General features: G+C 71.7%; 1 protein-coding gene across 1 annotated transcript in view; it reads left to right on the top strand.

Moving 5' to 3' along the window:
• PIWIL4 (piwi like RNA-mediated gene silencing 4) overlaps positions 1-5819 on the top strand; it is a gene marked incomplete at both ends in the record, with an annotated part of 35451 nt that extends 29632 nt beyond the window's left edge. Inside the window, 8 exons of the mRNA XM_084248512.1 lie at positions 235-307; positions 1001-1201; positions 1931-2142; positions 3263-3333; positions 3819-3972; positions 5168-5293; positions 5374-5521; positions 5703-5819. Of these exons, the coding sequence (XP_084104638.1) occupies positions 235-307; positions 1001-1201; positions 1931-2142; positions 3263-3333; positions 3819-3972; positions 5168-5293; positions 5374-5521; positions 5703-5819 (1102 nt within the window). The remainder of the gene's footprint in view (positions 1-234; positions 308-1000; positions 1202-1930; positions 2143-3262; positions 3334-3818; positions 3973-5167; positions 5294-5373; positions 5522-5702) is intronic.
• Between the last annotated feature and the right edge of the window lie 10288 nt (positions 5820-16107).

Genomic DNA, 16107 nt, shown 5'->3' with positions numbered 1-16107 from the left:
GCTCCCAGGCCAGCCTCAAGGGCCAGTCTCTGCTGGGCCTCTGGCTCCCACACGCCAGCGCTGAGCTCCCCTCCTGGGGGCTGGGACGAGAAGCGAGTTTAGACTGAAGGGAAAAGTCCAGTGATTTTGTTCCCAGTGAGAAGCCTGCTGGAAAGTTCCTTTTTCGTGAGTTTGCTGTGCCGTGACTCCGTGCTCCCAGGGGGGTTTGTGTCTAAAATTAATCTTGTCACGCAGCGTGAAAGTGCAGGAGCACCCGGCCGCGTTCCTGCGCGCGATACAGAGACACGTCACCCCTGAGGTCCAGCTGGTGAGCGTGGGAGGGAGGATTCTGGGGCTTCGGCGGATCTTTCAGCTTTTCTCGTCCCACCCAGCCGTGTGCGGGGCCGGCCCTTCCCAGCGCGTGAGCCCGGGCAGACAGCGTGGTCCAGCCTGTGGGGGGGACGCCCCCGCTGCCCTGGGCGCCCCCTCCCTTCCCCAGCGCAGGGTCTGGGGGGAGAGGGAGGGAGGGAGGCTCAGGAGGGGAGGCCCTTGCTCGAGGACACCCCGGCCGGGGGAGGGGGTGACAGAGGTGGTGGTGGGGCAGGGACCCAGCAGGCCCGGGGCCACCCCCCCCCCCCGTGCCTCTACTCTCTAGTCAAGTAAGTCAAAGAGCGAGTCCCCTTAACTTGCTCGCCCGGCACCAGGGGGGCTTGAATCTGGCTTCTGGGTGGGTGCCCCTGTGGAGGGCGGTGGGTGGAGCCGCGGCGGGGAGGGCTGGCCTGGAGAGAGCAGGGGGTGGGGAGGCCCCAGAACCCAACACAAGGTGCAGCGGAACTGGGAGTGCTGGGCGCGGAGGGAGGGCAGCTGCAGCCAGCTCCCCTCAGGCACGATGGCCTCGGGGCGAGGTCGGCCAGGCCGCGTGTGGGCCTGGGGCTCCCGCAGCGGGGGACGCCTGGGGCGCTTGCGTCCATGTTTCAGAAGCTGCTTCTGTGCCCAGAGAACTGACCTCGCGCCTCCCCAGGTGATGTGTGTCCTGCCGTCAAGCCGGGGCAGCTACTACGAGTCCATCAAGAAGTACCTGAGCTCAGACGTCCCCGTGCCCAGCCAGTGTGTGCTGGCGCGGACCCTGGGCAGGCCGGGCGTGATGGCAGGCGTGGCCACCAGGGTCGCCATGCAGGTGACCTGCAAGCTGGGCGGCGAGCTGTGGGCCGTGGAGATCCCCGTGAGCACCCTCCGTTGGCGGTCACCCCGGCGCGCCGCACAGCGAGGCCACGCGAGCGCCTCACGCACCCCATGCCCTTCGTGGGGTTACTTGTGGGTCTGCCTGCCAGGGCCCCGTGGCGCAGTCACCGTGTGGGCCCCTCGCGGGCCTGGCCCCCGGCGGGTGGATGTATTCTGGCGGGTGGACATGGAGCCTCCTAGCTGCTGTGGAAAGCTGCGCCCTCGGCCTGTCCCTTTAACGCTTTTGGGGGCACAGACTCGGAGAGAGCCTCGCACCTGAGGAGCCCAGCCTCCAGGCTGTGTTTGCACCTGACATGGTGGCCACGGGAGGGAGGGAGGAGCCAGGGACCTTGCCAGTGTCCCTACCCCCCACCTGGACGCCTGGACGCCTGACTGGGCCCTCGTGGTCCCCGGGCGCGTGTGCTCACGTGGCTGTCTCCAGGCCCAGTGGACTTCATCTCGCAAGTTCCTCAGCCTAGAGGCGAGGGAGGGAGGGAGCAGGGCCAGCTCCAGCCCTGGCGCCCCAACGGAGGGGTGGAGTGGGCAAGTCTGTGTCCTTCCGCCCTCTGGGTCTCTGGTTTCCGGGCTGTCTGCCCCATCTCCCCCCACGCCGGGCTCCCTGAGCTCCACCTGTAACTGGGTGACGGGGGCGGCTCTTTCAACACTTCACGGCCAAGCGTTGCCAGGGAGAGGATGCCGGCCCCCCTAAACCAAGGACCTCGCTCCGCAGCTGCGCTCCCTGATGGTGGTGGGCGTCGACGTCTGCAGGGACGCGCGCGACGCGGGGACGGTGGTGGTTGGACTCGTGGCCAGCAGCAACCCGCAAGTGACCAGGTACTGCAGCACCACCCGGCCTCCGCCCCTGCACGGCCTCACCGGCGCCCGCCGCAGGCAGCGCTCTGTTCTCCGTTTCTGTTTCTTTCTTTTGACGTTATCTAGAACGTAGTCCTTTTTTTTTTTTTTTTTTTTTTTTAATGCAAGTACTGGGTAGAGTCAGGAGCGCGGGAGGGTGAGAGGATTCACCAGAGCCAGAGCGGGGAGCAGAGCAGGCAGAAGGACCGAAGTACACTGCTGAGGGGAGCAGCGGGTGGCAGGAGAGCTCTGTGCGCCATGCGGGACCCTCACCCGGCGGCCGGGGATCAAACCGGCGCTGCAGAGGCTGCGGGCAGCTTCACAGCCCGGCGCTCAACCGCTGCGCCCCCGGGGAGGCCCGGGAAATGTATTCTTTAAAACTCTCCCACGATGACCATCCCGGCCACCAGTTAACGCAGCGTAGGAGTGGGAGCGGCGAGCCGGAGCTGGTGGCCCCGGGAGGCTCTTCCCGCAGCTCCCGGGCGACCCACGTGCGCACCTGGCACTTGTGCTCCGAGCCCCTGCCCGGAGGCGCCGCGGGCCACCCCCCAGACCGCTGGGCTCGGGCCAGGCCTGGCTCGCCCCTGCCTGCCCCTCGCTTAGCCTGCGGTGGCCCTGCCTGGCGTGGCGGGACGGTCACTGCTGAGCAGGGTGGGGATGACGCCGCCCCCGCCGTGGGCACTGACGGGCTGGTGAGGCGAGCGAGGCCTGAGACGCCGCCAGCCCCAGCGGAGGCGTTTGCCGCGCTGCGGTCGCGTCACTGATGGCTCCCGCCGCCTTGGCTGACGGCGCACGCGTGGGCAGCAGCTGCCAGTCTGCTGGGAACTGCATCACCGTTGGACGCGACCTCCCTCTGCCTCTGCCCGATGCCCGCGGTTGGCCGGCGACTTCAGCAGGGCACCTGCGCCCGGTCTGCGCCGGGCTCGTGTGAGCGCTCAGGCCCAGGGGCGCCCAGGGCCCTCCTCAGCGGCTGTGGCGCCGCGTCGGTGTGAGGGTCCGCTGCCGTCCAGCTCCCTCGTGCCGGCCCTGGCAGCGTGGCTGGTGGGGTCGAGCCTGCCATGTCCGTGGCCAGCAGAATGCGTTAGTGTCTTGTCAGTGAGTTTCGCAGGGGCGGGCACGCGTGGTGGGGCCTGTGACATCCGTGATCTTTGCTCAGACCGTCGGTCCTGCCCCGGCGCCTGCTGAGCTCTCCCCCACCTGGCCCCTGCAGGTGGTTCTCCCGCTGCGCCCTCCAGACCTCAGCGGCCGACGTGGCAGACTGCCTGAGAGCGCTCATGAGCGGTACCGAGCCCACGGGGAGATGGGGGTCCGGGACGGCGCCTTCACCCCAAGTCCGCACGCCTCAGGCCAGCCAGCTGCCTCCCGCAGGGGAGACGGGCCTCTGACGGTGCCAGGCAGCTTTGGGGTGCCTGGGCCTTCCCGGGGCCTCAGTAGAGGAGGAAGGGGCAGCCGCTGTAGACACTGCTCAGGGGTCACTTGCCTCGGGGACGCTGCACGCCCCGGCAGGGCTGAGCTTCAGCCGCCTGGACGGACATGTCAGCAGAGAGGCGCCGGGGGCGAGTCTGTCAGGCCGGGGCCGCCAGAGTCCGTGAGGCAGAAACACCCCTGAAGTCCACCCCTTTCTAGGCTGGGCATGTCTCGCTGCCCTGTTCTTCCGGGGCTGCTTGGTCCTGCCCGCTGCCTGGTCCTCCCGGGCTGCCCGGTCCTTCCCGGGACTGCGGCCTCGGGCAGGACAGCCTTCCTTGCTGACCAGCACCCCCCGGCAGGCGCGCTCAACAGCTGGTACCAGCGCAACCACAGCCCGCCTGCTCGCATCGTGCTGTACCGGGACGGCGTGGGGGACGGCCAGCTGAGGACGGTGCTGGAGTACGAGGTGCCGCAGCTGCTGAGCAGTGTGACCGCGTCGGCCACGAGCCCCAGGTGCCGGGTCCCCGCTCCCGCCGCGGCGTTACGACGGCTGTCCCTGAGCATCGCTGCACAGGCCGGACGGCCCAGGGGTCAGCGGGGACGGGGGGAGTGGACGGCCCGGGGAGCAGGCACCCACACAGGCGGGTCTCAGCCAGGACAGCTGGCGATGCGGCCGCTTCTGGCCCCCGCGCGCGTGGAGGACGGGGCTGTGGCGTGACCGTGAGGCCCAGGGGCGGGGCCTCCTCTGCGCGCAGGTGCCAGCCCCGCCCCGTCGCCCAGCGCCCCTTGCCCAGCGGCCGTGCCCGGGGCGAGTGCAGGAACAGTGTCGGAGCTGGCCGGGGGAGGCGGCCCTTCTCAGCTGGCTGCTTAAGATACGGGGCAGCACCTTCCCGAGGCTGTGGGCAGCCCCGTCTGCAGGGCTGACGGCCACCCCACCGTCCACTGTCACTGTGGTGAGCGACAGGCTGGGGCTCGCCGGCCTCCGTGACCCCAGGAGGAGGGTGATAGCCCCTTCACCCCCCAACCCCGTGGCCAGCGCCACCCCCCGCCCTGCCCCAGGGAGCAGGTCATGGAGCTCCCCTGCGCGGGGCTCCAGGACGGGGGCCGGGGCAGCGCCAGCCCCGCCACGCCTGCCCCACAACAGGCTGTTCCCAGGCAGCGGAGCGGCAGCATCAGTCATCCTCGGCTGAAACGGTGGCAGTCCTCGCCCCCCAGGGGGCCCGCCCACAGTGGCACATGACCAGGCGTGGCCCTGCGGGGCAGGCCCTGCCATCGGTCACGCCCAGAGGCTCCGCACATCGGCGTCTGCGCCCGGGCTGGCTCTGCAGGGCGGGTGGGCCCGGGCACGGAGGGGCCTGGGCTCTCCCCGGATGTTCCGGGTGAGAGGAAGTGGGCGGGGGGTTGCCAGTGGCCAAAAAGGAAAAGTCTCGTCTCCACCAAAAATCCTGGGGTCGTCCCCCGGAGCGCTGGGCAGCGCCGCCCCCACGCCCTCACCCCTTCCTACCCCAGCCGCGCGCCAGCAGCGCCTCCCGGCCTGGCGGCGGCGAGGTCAAGTACTGATCCCGGGAACTCCGTGTCTCGGGGAGGCCGCCGCCGGCCGCGTGTGTCTTCAGCCGTGTGTGATGTTTCTAGTGAATTTATGTCATTTTTTAAAACGCGAGCGCGGGGCGGCTCCCCGGGCCCGCCTGACTCCGCCCTCCCGGCCCAGCCCCAGGCTGTCGGTGGTGGTGGTCAGGAGGAGGAGCGCGCCGCGCTTCTTCGCCGAGCTGGGCCGCAGCGTCCGGAACCCCCCGCTGGGCACCATCGTGGACACGGAGGCCACGCGGCCAGACTGGCAAGTGCCCGGACGCCCCTGCCCTGCACCCCCGCCCGGCCGCCCCCCACCCCGGCTCACGGCCCGCCGTCCCTCCCCAGGTACGACTTCTACCTGGTCAGCCAGGCGGCCGGCCGGGGCACGGTGAACCCCACCCACTACAACGTCATCTACGACGACAACGGCCTGAGGCCCGACCACATGCAGAGGCTGACGTTCAAGCTGTGCCACCTGTACTACAACTGGCCGGTGAGCCCGCGCGCCCGCTCCGCCGCCCGGGGGTGGTGGGCGCCCAGCCCGCCTCAGGGCCGCAGAACCGCGTCCGTGACACACGCTAAGGAGCGGCAGCCGCGGCTGCGGGGCGGCGCGAGGCCTGGGGGCGGCGCGGCTGAGCCCACAGCCCACGTCCCGTCCGTCCACTCCCCCCCAGGGCGTGATCGGCCGGCCGGCCCCCTGCCAGTACGCGCACAAGCTGACCTTCCTGGTGGCGCAGAGCATCCACCGGGAGCCCAGCCTGGAGCTGGCCAACTCGCTCTTCTACCTGTGAGGGCGGAGCCGCGGGTCCGGCTCGGCGCCCGCCTGGGGAGGGCATCGCCCTGCGCGTCCTCCGGGTCCTCCGGGAAGAGCCGCGGCGGCGGCACCGGGGGCGGCGGGGAGAGCGCGTGCCGTCTCGCCGGGTGGGGTGGGCACGGAGCTCGTCTGTGAGAAAGTCCACAGCACTCAGCGTCCTCTGAGGAATCAGTGTGTGTGTGACGTGGCGGCGGGCGGCCGGGGTCCTTGCGGGGTTGCAGCGCGTGCGGGGCGGCGGGAACGGGTCTCGGAAATAAAGACAAGCGGAGCATCGCGGCTCTCTGAGGCCTGGATCCTGGCAGCGGCGCAGGACGGTTCTCGCGTTTCCCCAGACCTGGTCACCTGACGACATCGCACCGGGAGGCATCCCTGCGGGGACACCCTGCGGGGCACCCCCAGAACAGCTGTGGGCGCGACGGGCGCTGCGCGGAGGAGCCCTGCTCGCTCCCCACCAGGGGGCGCGCGAGACCGCGGGGCGGCCGCTGCTGTCCCCAGCTGGGGGGGGGGGGGGCCCGGGCGCGGCGGGAGGGGCGGGGAGCCCGGAGCCTGGCCCCACAGCAGAGCACAGGACGTGGGACGCGGCCACCTCCCTCCCGACACCCAGTCGGCCTCTGGAAGATGAGGGGGGTCCGGGAGCACCGGGGCGCCCCACAGTGTTTGCGCTTCTGCCTTCGCACGCGATGCACAGACGGGCGGGCCCTGGAGGGTGAATGCTGGGGGGATGGTAATGGCCTGAGTCTGCGCTTGGAGCCACTCTGGGGTGACCCTGGGCACTGGACGCTCCGGGCCGCCCCGTCCATCTGGGAGGACCCGGGGCCGCCCGCAGCGTGGGGCTGCAGGGTTTGTAGACAGCGGCCCTGAGGGGCTCGGTCTTGGCACAGGCGCTGGGCGAGGACCCCCGTGGGAGCTCTGTGCTCCCCCAGGCTCGCAGCCCACCCCTGCGGGTGCCCGGGGGGCAGGACTCGGGTTTGCTGTTGGGCAGCGAGGCACGTGGGCAGGGCCCCGGGCCCTGGAAGGCGACCTTCAGCGCTGACAGCCCCCCAGGCAGGACCAGGCCACTTTGGACACGCGGGGCCCGGAACACCCCCAGCCTGCGCGGAGCCCCTCTGCCACCCGTGCTGCCCTCCAGGGCTCCTGCAGTCTCGAGAGCCCGTCTGAGATCCACTCGCCCGCGTCCCGCGCTGAGTTAGCGGTTCCCGCGGCGCGTCCCTGTAGCCTCCCTCCCTCCTCGGCCCCTCGGACCCAGAAAGCCCTGCTCGGGGACGGGGAAGCTCACAGGCTCCCCTGGCCAGGTGGGCGCGCCCCGGAGGGGCGTGGGGGTCGAGCTGCCAGAGCAGGGGCAGCGGCTGTGTGTCCCCAACCTGCCCCCCGCCGGGCTGGGCCTCTGGGTCGTGACCTGCCAGCTGGGGGGCCGGGGCGGGCGCGGGGGGCAGGGCGGCCGGCCTCCACTTAGACGGCACCTGGGACAGAGACCAGCTCTGACGCTGCCCCCCACCCCCCGGCTCCCCAGCCCGGATGCCGCCTGGCCGGGCGGCCGCCTCCCGGGCTCACAGGTCGACCTCCTGCGGCCGGGACACCAACGCGGCGCTGGGCCCGGGCCGACCCTTTGCCGAGGACGAGTTTCCTGAATGAACAAGCACGATCCTGGTCTCTCACACGACTCCCGGGCTCAGACAGCTGTGTCCACCTGACGCGGCCAGCTCGGGGCTCCCTGCTGACCCGGCCCCCAGGACGCCGGCACCTGCACCCCTTGGAGGAGGCCCGAGGCCCCGCGAGGGGGCGGCGAGTGGGGTCGGAGAGTCTGAAGTAAAGGCAAAGCGGGGCTGCTGGGGCCGGGGCCGCCCTGGCGCTGGGCCCTGAGGTGTCGGAGGCGGCGGCAGCCGGGGCTCCGCGGCCCACCCGACACCCGGCGCGGCTCCAGGAGCCTGGCCCAGCTCCCCGGGCACCCTGGACGTGACTCCGAGGGGGGCTTCGGGAGCGAGGAGGGGCCGGGAGGCAGGCCAGCGGGGAGCCCACCCTGCAAAGCAAGGTCAGCCTTCCTTTCTCTGCCCCCATATTAAAACCCCCTCCTGGTTTGGGGGGCGGGAGGGGGAAGCGCTCAGCCCCCCCCCCTCAGCTCAGCTCACAGCGGGGACGCGGGCCTCTGGGTGGATGCTCGGGGAGGGCCTCTGGGTGGAGGCTGCGGGTGGGGGGCCTGCGCTTCTCACCGGGCTCTTCCCGCCGAGGCCCCCTCCCTGGGCGCGCGCCTCCCAGCCTCACCTGCTCCACCAGCCCCGCACCCAGACCCGGCCCCGCGGGGAGCCGCCAGCACAGCAGGGGGCGGGGGGCCGACCTCATTTTAGGTCAGGCAGAGCCGACGTTGGCGCCTGCTCCGAACACGTTTTGTTTAAAGAGTCAGCGTTGATGCTACTTCCCGGGGACGAGCAATTTCCAGTGAAGTAACTGCGGGACAGCCCGGCCCAGGAGAGGCCGGCACGCAGCGGGGCTCCGGCACTGAGCATGACCCCCCAGTCCTCTGCGAGGCCGTCTCGGGGCATCGGTGAGGCCTGGGGCGCCAGCCATTCCCGGGGAGGCCCAGGAGCTGTCCCCGGCTGCAGCGATTGTTGGTCCCTAATCTGCAGAGACGGCACCGGTGCGGGCAGGTCCCGGCCGCCCCGGGAAGCTCCGGAGGTGGCACCAGGCTCCGGCGGTGGGAGGGCTCCGTGGCGCCCAGTAAAGAGCCCTCGCCTCTCCACCCACACGCCAGCAGCCTCACCCCTCCACTCCGCGGCCCGGGAGTCACCCCTGCTCCCCGGGGCCTGGCTCCGCCTCCACCACTGGACCGCACAGGGGCCGGGCTAGGCGGCAGAAGCCCGGGCAGCACCCAGCCCCCGTCCCAGCGGCAGCTGCCTGGGCTGTAGCAAGGGGGTGGTGACACCCACCCACCCACAGGCCGGCTGCGGAGATCAGGGACAACGTCCACACGCAGGCGGCTGGCGAAGTCCTGCTGAGTGACGGGGAGGGCTAGTCCGTGTCCTCACCCGCTGCGGGGTCTGGGCCAGAGGCCCCGGGGGAAGGCCCTGGGGGCGTCGGGAGGTGGCCTGCGGCCCTGGTGCCGCCCTGCGGGGACAGAGCGGGGACTGCTGGACACAGCCTCTCCCTGTCCACCGCGGGCAGGGAGACGCAGGGGGGCATGAGGCTGCCAGTCCTCCCGCCGTGGTCCGGGCGGGGGTGCCCCGCCCCCACAACACTAGCCACTGGGCGGCGGCTGTGCCAGCGGGGAGGCGGGGAGGGCGCCAAGGCCAGCTCCAAGCAGCCTCGCTCGAACCCCAGCAGGACCTCAGCTTCTCGGGCCCGCGCTGGGTCTCTGAGCCCCGCGTTTGCAAGTTGGGACCCGACTGCTGTGGCCGTGAGGGACGCTGGGGCGGGAGAGGCGCCTCCGGCGGGTGCTGCGGCCCCGCGGCCCCGAACCGCACGCGCTCGGGCAGGCAGGTGAGCGGCGCGGCTGTGCCGTCCCGGGGACACCGGCCAGATGGGCCAAGCCGGGCCCTGGCCCGTGTCTGCCTCCCTCCCGCAGCGCCGCGGCGACCCTGGTCTGACGCCCGTCCCAAGGCAGGTCCTCCCCGCGCCGCGGGCAGCAGCCCCGCAGGCCACCGCGCAGCCAAGCCCACGCCCGAGAGCCACCTGCCCACCACAGAGCGCACCGGCGAGGCCTAGCCCCGCCCCAGGCCTACAGAAGGGGCGTCCAGCGAGGCCGGGGCGCACACCTGCCCCCCCCCACCGCCGGCGGAGGGGCGTCCCGGAGGAGGGGGAGACGCCCTTGTCACCCTAACCGTCCTCAGGCGTAGAATGAGCGGCGCCGCATTGTGGCTAACTGAGACTAAACGCTGAGACCGTGACCTTGTTACTGGGGTTCCCACCTGCTGACCTCCCTGGCAACTGGGCTGTGTCCTCAGGACCCCCTGGCACAGATGCGGCCCCCACTCTGCCCCGCCGCTCCCCACTCTGGGGCACACGGCTCAGCCTGGCCTCGTGCCCAGACTCCTGCAGCCCCGCGTGGCCCACATCCCTGCTGTCTCCCACACCCCTTGTCTCCCCGCACCCCTCCTGTCTCCCCCACCCCGCTATCTCCCCCACCCTTGCTGTCTCCCCACCTCCCTTGTCGCCCCGCACCCCTGCTCCCCCACCCCTGCTGTCTCCTGCACCCCTGCTCTCTCCCCCCAGCCCTCCTCCTGCTCTCAGATCCCCCCTGCTGCCTAGAGGCTTCTGCGCGGGGCTCCCGCCCACCTTGGGCCAGCTCCCCTTCCCTGGACACTGCCCACAGCCGCCTTCCCTTGGGTCCGGAGGACCCTCCCTCCTGCCACCCTGTTTGCCTCCCTTGCAGCCCTCGGGCCTCCTGCCGTCACCGAGCGCACGCTGTCCCTCCGGGTGGGAGGCGCGATGGAGTAAATGCCCCCAGCGCTCAGCCAAGAGTGGGGCTGGCTGAGGGGTGCACAGCGCCCGGCGATGGGGGTGGGGGTGCCAGGCTCAGAGACCCCACTCTCCTCTCAGCCCGTCTGGTTTGTCTCTCTGTTTCCCTCCGTGGGGCTGGCGCCCGGCCCCCCACCACCACCGCACACAGAGGCCCTCCCAGGCGCGGCCGCGGCGCCAGCACGCTGGGGCACTGCTCGTCCTCCAGCACGAGACCCCCAGGCAGCCCCAGAGCCCCCCCCCCGAGGCCTCGCACCCCACACTCAGGCGACAGCAGTCTCCCAGCACCGCCGGGCCAGCTCCCGGGACACACTGCTCTGTCCGCGCCCTGCGGTCCCCTTCCCTGGCCTCGTCCCGCAGGGTCTCTCCTGCCCACACCTGCCTGGGCCTGTCCGCGCTGGCGCTGACCGCGGGCAGCCCTCCTAGCCCGGAGCAGGCGTCAGCATCTCCAGACTCTGCCTCCCTCCTGGCCGCTCCCTCCCGCCGAGCGCAGCACCCGCGGCTCAGATCCAGTGGGGCTGCGGCCAAGGGCGTCGTGTCTTCCACGTCCATAGAAGGCGCCCGGCAGAAGGCAGACACGTGCCCTTGGGTGCCCCCACCTTTCTCTCTAAGCTCCTCCCCCGGTGGAGGGGCGGCCTGGCCCTGCCTGGCCGCTGCCCAGAAGCTGGGTTAGGATGAGTCTAAAATTAGCCGCGCCCGTGCTGCCCTGGAAGCAGCAGGAGGACGGTCACCTTTAGAAGCTGCCCTCGGGCTCACTGCTGAGCGACAGGAGCAGGTGGTGGGCCCCGGCCCGGAACCCGCAAGGCAGGAAAGAGGAGCCGGGTCAGGCTGAGAAGCTGGATCAGAGGCAGATGCCATCTCGGGCTGAAGTGCAGGCGGACGCCATGGTCACAGCGGGTCAGCCGGGGCCAGGCTGCCCACAGGCCCCCTGGGAGGCCCAGACTGGCAGGGTCGGGGAGGGGCCAGGGGCTGGTTGGGAAGGCGCTTGCTGAGTGCCAGGCACTTTTTTTTTAAAGATTTATTTATACACACAAGAACCGGGGTACAGGCCAGAGGTGCGGGGGTGAGAGGACTCCCAGAGACAGAGTGGGGAGCAGAACAGGCAGATCCACTGAAATCCACTGCTGGGGGGAGCAGCGGGGAGACAGGAGGGGTCTGCTGCGCCCTGTGGGTAGCTCCCTGGACAGGGATTGAACTCGTGCTGCAGAGGCTGCGGACAGCTTCCCAGCGCTGTGCTTAACCCCTCGCACCCCCGGGGAGTGCAGTGCCGGGCGCCTTCTCCGTGGTGTCTCCGGGGGCACCGCTGTCTCGTGTCCTCTGCCACCAGAGTCGGCCGCACGGGGACTGACAGCACAGAGCGTGGTGCACACGCCCGCACCCGGGGGCCGACAGCAGAAGCCAGTGAGTGCCGGCTGCGGGAAGCGCCGGCCACGGTCACTCAGGAGTGTGCAGAGACCTTTGCGGCAATCTCAGGAGTCACACACACACACACACACACACACACACAGGCCCGGGGGCCGGGGGGCGCGGGGCTGACACGGGAGGACCTTGATTAAATAACGGAGCCGGGGTGGCAAGCTGCGGAAGACACGTTTACCGACGCCAAACCTCAATAAACAGCAGGGGAGGAACGTCGAGGCTGCCGGGATGAAACAGGAAACAGGCCCGGTAACGTGTTTTCCACAAAGGTGTGACGTGAGCCAGCTGGGAGAGGAAAATCTTTTCAACAAACAGACTCGAAGTCACGGCGGGCCCTCGGGGAACACGCGAGCATTGTGCCAGGTCACGCCCTCCGCAGCCCCCGCTCGGCGGGCGCAGGGCCAGCTGTGAGCCCCAGGAAGACAGGGTGGGGGACCCCCTCGTGGCGCAGGGAAGGGCCTCGCGAAGCCACACACCATGGGCAGCTGCACGTGACGACGTCGGCGTCCTTGGTGCGCCAAGCGCTGCAGACGCGGGTAACAACAAGACACCCCTCGGCGCCCCCGTGCGCGGAAAGCGTCTGGCGGCAAACGTCCGGGAGCCGGACCGACCGCAGCAAGGCCCGCCACGCTGGGGCCGGCCGGGACAGGGGGCGGCGCGATCTGGGAGCCTCTTCAGCGTCGCTGCACACGCCCCAAGACCAGCGGCCCCTCCCCCCGAGGCCGGGGTGCCCAGGCGTCCCCGTGGCCCCGCGGCCGGCGGCTCTCCACCTGACGTCCAGACCCCACCAGCGAGGGCGGAGACCAGCCACTGCCACGAGCACGAGCAGAGCAGGGACGGAGGCCGCCGCGCACACGCGGGGGGGCGCCCCGGGGGCCCGGGGCGACTCGGGCAGGAGTGGGAGGAGGGAGGGGCACCCCCTCGGCGGCGCGGCTGGGTGGGGCCCTGGATGGGTGTGGACAGCGCAGGTGTCCGCTGGCCTCTCCATACATTTCATCCGAAAAGATGGAAGGAGCTAGAAAGAAACGCCGGGTGACGGCAGCCTGCTCGGTGTCATCGCCCCTCCGCTGGGCCGCGCCCGAGCGGTGACCCCGGGGGCCCCACCTTCCCGCCGCCCCGGAGCCTGGCCGGGCTGTCTCAGGCCCCCACGGCCGTCGGCTCTGGTCCCTGTGGGGGCTCTTTACTGAGGAGACTCTGCTGCTCCGTGCCCGGCCATTGTCCACCCCCGCCCGAGCCGCGCTGACCACCCGCCCCCAGGCCTCCCAACCCTTTCTAATCCGGGACGTGGTGCCGCTCTCTGGACTGACGGGGTTTCGTCCTTGTTCTGTCTCCGGCGTGAACCTTGACACAGAAGACCCCCCCCCAAAGCACCGAATAGCTCAGCCAGAAACCGGACACAGGCTCAGGGCCGGAGGCCCCTCCATGACACCAGAGCCGGGCTGAGGCCTGGACGTGAGGGAGGCTCAGGGCGACCCCAGCGGGGCCGGAACCATGTGGCAGACCCAGCCCTGGGCCGGGCAGGAGCCGCCCCCACGGGGCCTCCCGCAGCGTCTCCTTGTGCAACACGGCGTGTTCGCGCCGGCACGTCCCCGCCACAGGACGCAGAGGGCGCTGCGCCGCGAAAAGAAAACCAAAGTCGCTGCCTCCGTCAGGAAGGTTCTGGCACCTCGTCTCGCTGGGACTTGCCCCTGGCCTGACCCGCATTCCCCTGGGCGGGCGGCCACCGGCCTCAGGTCCCGGCCGTTCCCCTGTCCCTGCCTCTCAGGCCCCCCAGGGGGTACCCCCACCCCGGGCCCCCTCAGCTCCTGCCTCCCTCCCCAGGAATCTCAGCCCTCAAGTGCTGACCGGGGCTGGTTCCCGGGCCCGGGGCGTGGGGCAGGGGCAGGACGGGGCGGGGGTCCCGCGCAGGGGGGCGCCCAGGGCGGCGGGGCGTGCTGAGGCCTCTGCAGGCAGCAGGGCCGGCCAGATGCCAGCGCCTCGCCTCCCGGCGTGTCTGGGCAGCGCCTGTAATTGGGACCGAGTCATCGCTGGCGCGCGGGGCCAGGCCTCCTGCGCCTCAGACCCTCGCCCGCCGCCGCCGCCAGGGCGAGGCCGCCTCTCCCCCGTGAAGCCAGCGACGCGCCTGCGAGGCGGCCGCCGCAGTCAGAAGTGGGCACCACGCGCCCCCCGGGCGCCCTCCAGGTAAGCGGGCCGGCGGAGGGCGCCCTGGGCAGCTGCCTGGGGGACCCTGCAGGGGACGGGGCGGGGCGGGGGTGGGGGGGTGGCTGAGCTTGCACGGGAGGGGGCCGCTGCCGAGTCTCGTCTGGACCGGGCGGCCCTGCCCCCGCCTCCCAGCCCCAGCCTCGTGCGTGCTCGGAGAGGCCCCTGGCTCCCCCCGGACGTCCCGGGCAGCAGGGCAGCCCCCAGCCCTCTCCACGCTCGGGGAGCGGGACCAAGCCCGCCGGCCGCCGCAGAGACCCTGAGCTCGCAGGCTGAGCCGCCCCGGGCAGAGCCCAGACTGGCCTCCCCTGTCCCGAGCGTGTGGCCAAACTGGGGCCCTGGGGCCCGGCAGCATGTCCCGGCTGCCCCTGGCCGGATGACGCAGCCCCGGGAGGGCTGGGCGGCCCCAGAAAGACCCCCGGGTGTGACCTGTTGCTTCCGGGGAGAGAAGGGGCATCTGGGGGGGCGCAGCGGGGAGGGAGGGAGGCCCCTGCCCTGCCTGGACGCCTGCTCGCGAGCCCCCTGAGAGGCAGGCACGGGAGATGGAGGCTGGTTCCGCTCTACGCCCGGCTTCCTGGCTGCCCGCTGCGGGCACCCCCGTCCAGGACACTGTCGGGCACCCACGGCCTTCCCTGGCCTGCTCGGAGCCGCGCGGTGGGTGGTCCGGGACGGATTCCCGGCCTGCGCCGCCTCATGCCCCTCCCCCGCCAGGGCGAGCCGGAGCCTGTCCGCGGCCCCGTGGTGCTCCCACCCCGCCAGGCTGCTCTCCGGCTGCCGTGCCCAGTCTGCCGTGCCCAGTCTGCCGTGCCCAGTCTGCCGTGCCCAGTCTGCCGTGCCCAGTCTGCCGTGCGCTGCGCCCGCACCACCCCTCCCTCGCCAGGCGGCGGCTTCTGCTTGTCAGGACCCCCGGGGCCTCTCCATCCCGCTGCCCAGGCCAGACCCACCACGCGCCGGGGCTGCGGCGGCTCAGAGGCCTCTGCCCTGACGAGACGTGGCAACTTCCTGCCTCCCCAGGCCCGGAAGCGCCGCTCGCGCAGGTGGGGCTTGAAGCACGTGCGGCCCGTTGGGCTGTAGCATCACCGGCGTCCGCAGCAGGAGGCAGGGAGAATGGGGGGGCTGGGGGCACGCGACCCGGCGGTGCCCGGCCCCGTGGCCCAAGGTGGGGCTGGGCGTAAGGCCAGAGGCGGGGCCAGCAGTGTCCGCAGCACAGACAGGCTGGCAAAGCCCCAGGCCCCCCGCCCCGTCCCCACCAGGTGTGTCAGCTCCGGCCAGCGCGAGCCGGGCGCGCGGGTGCAGGGGTCGCCTGCGCGTGGTGTGGGCGGAGGAGGCACCGGCACCGAGGAGGGGCGAAGACGCCGGAGGATCAGCTCAGGGTCTGCAGCTCCCGCCGGGGCACAGAGCGCACCGCGGGGCAGGAGGCACCCGTGACACAGGGGCCTGTGCGAGGCCCAGCGGGCGGGGGGCGGGGGGAGGCCTGAGCACTCGGCCCGCCGGCCGCTCGGAGCCAGGCAACCGTGGGGCGGGCGCTTCGGGGGTTCAGGCGTCATTGGCCCCTTGGTGTGGAAGTGACCCGTCCAGGGGCTCCACACTTCTCCCGCATCTTAGGGACCAAAGCCCTGGGTCTCGCCCACCCCACGGGCCCTCACCTGGGCCCCTCGCACCGCCCCGTGGACGCGCGACCCCACGAGCTGGCTGGGTCTGGGCACTGGCGAGCGAGTGAGGCAGCACCCCGCGCTGCTCGGCCCTCGCTGGGGGCCGCTGGCCACGTCCTCCCTGCAACGGGTCCCGCGCTGGACGGCAGAGTCGCCGGTGGGTTGTCGGCTGTGCTGCGTGGCCGAGGCGGCAGACTCGCCCGCCCGAGAGCCAGCCCTGAGCGGAGTCCGGGGCTCCCACGTCTTCGTTTTGGAGAAGGAAGCACTTTAGTTTTTCCCTCTCGCCCCACTTGCAGCCCCTCAGACCCCCCGCGTTTCCGGACGTCCCCCCATTTCTGAGAGTACTTTATTTTGTCGGCGTTTGACAAGCGAAGTCCGTCTCGGCGCCGCCCCGCGTGCTGTCCCCGCGTGCGCCCTCCCGCCCCTCGGGGCCGCGTCCCGGTGCTCTGCATCCTCCTCTGGCTGGGCAGCGCCCGGTGTGGACGGCCCGTCTCCCGCCTGTCCTCGGCCCGTCCAGCGGGCGTCCGGCCCTCTGAGCAGCACCGC

The sequence above is a fragment of the Talpa europaea genome, assembly GCF_964194135.1.
Source record: "Talpa europaea genome assembly, chromosome: 12".
NCBI lineage: Eukaryota > Metazoa > Chordata > Mammalia > Eulipotyphla > Talpidae > Talpa > Talpa europaea.
The sequence above is the reverse complement of the archived record's forward strand: the minus strand, read 5'-3'. Positions and strand labels throughout refer to the sequence as shown.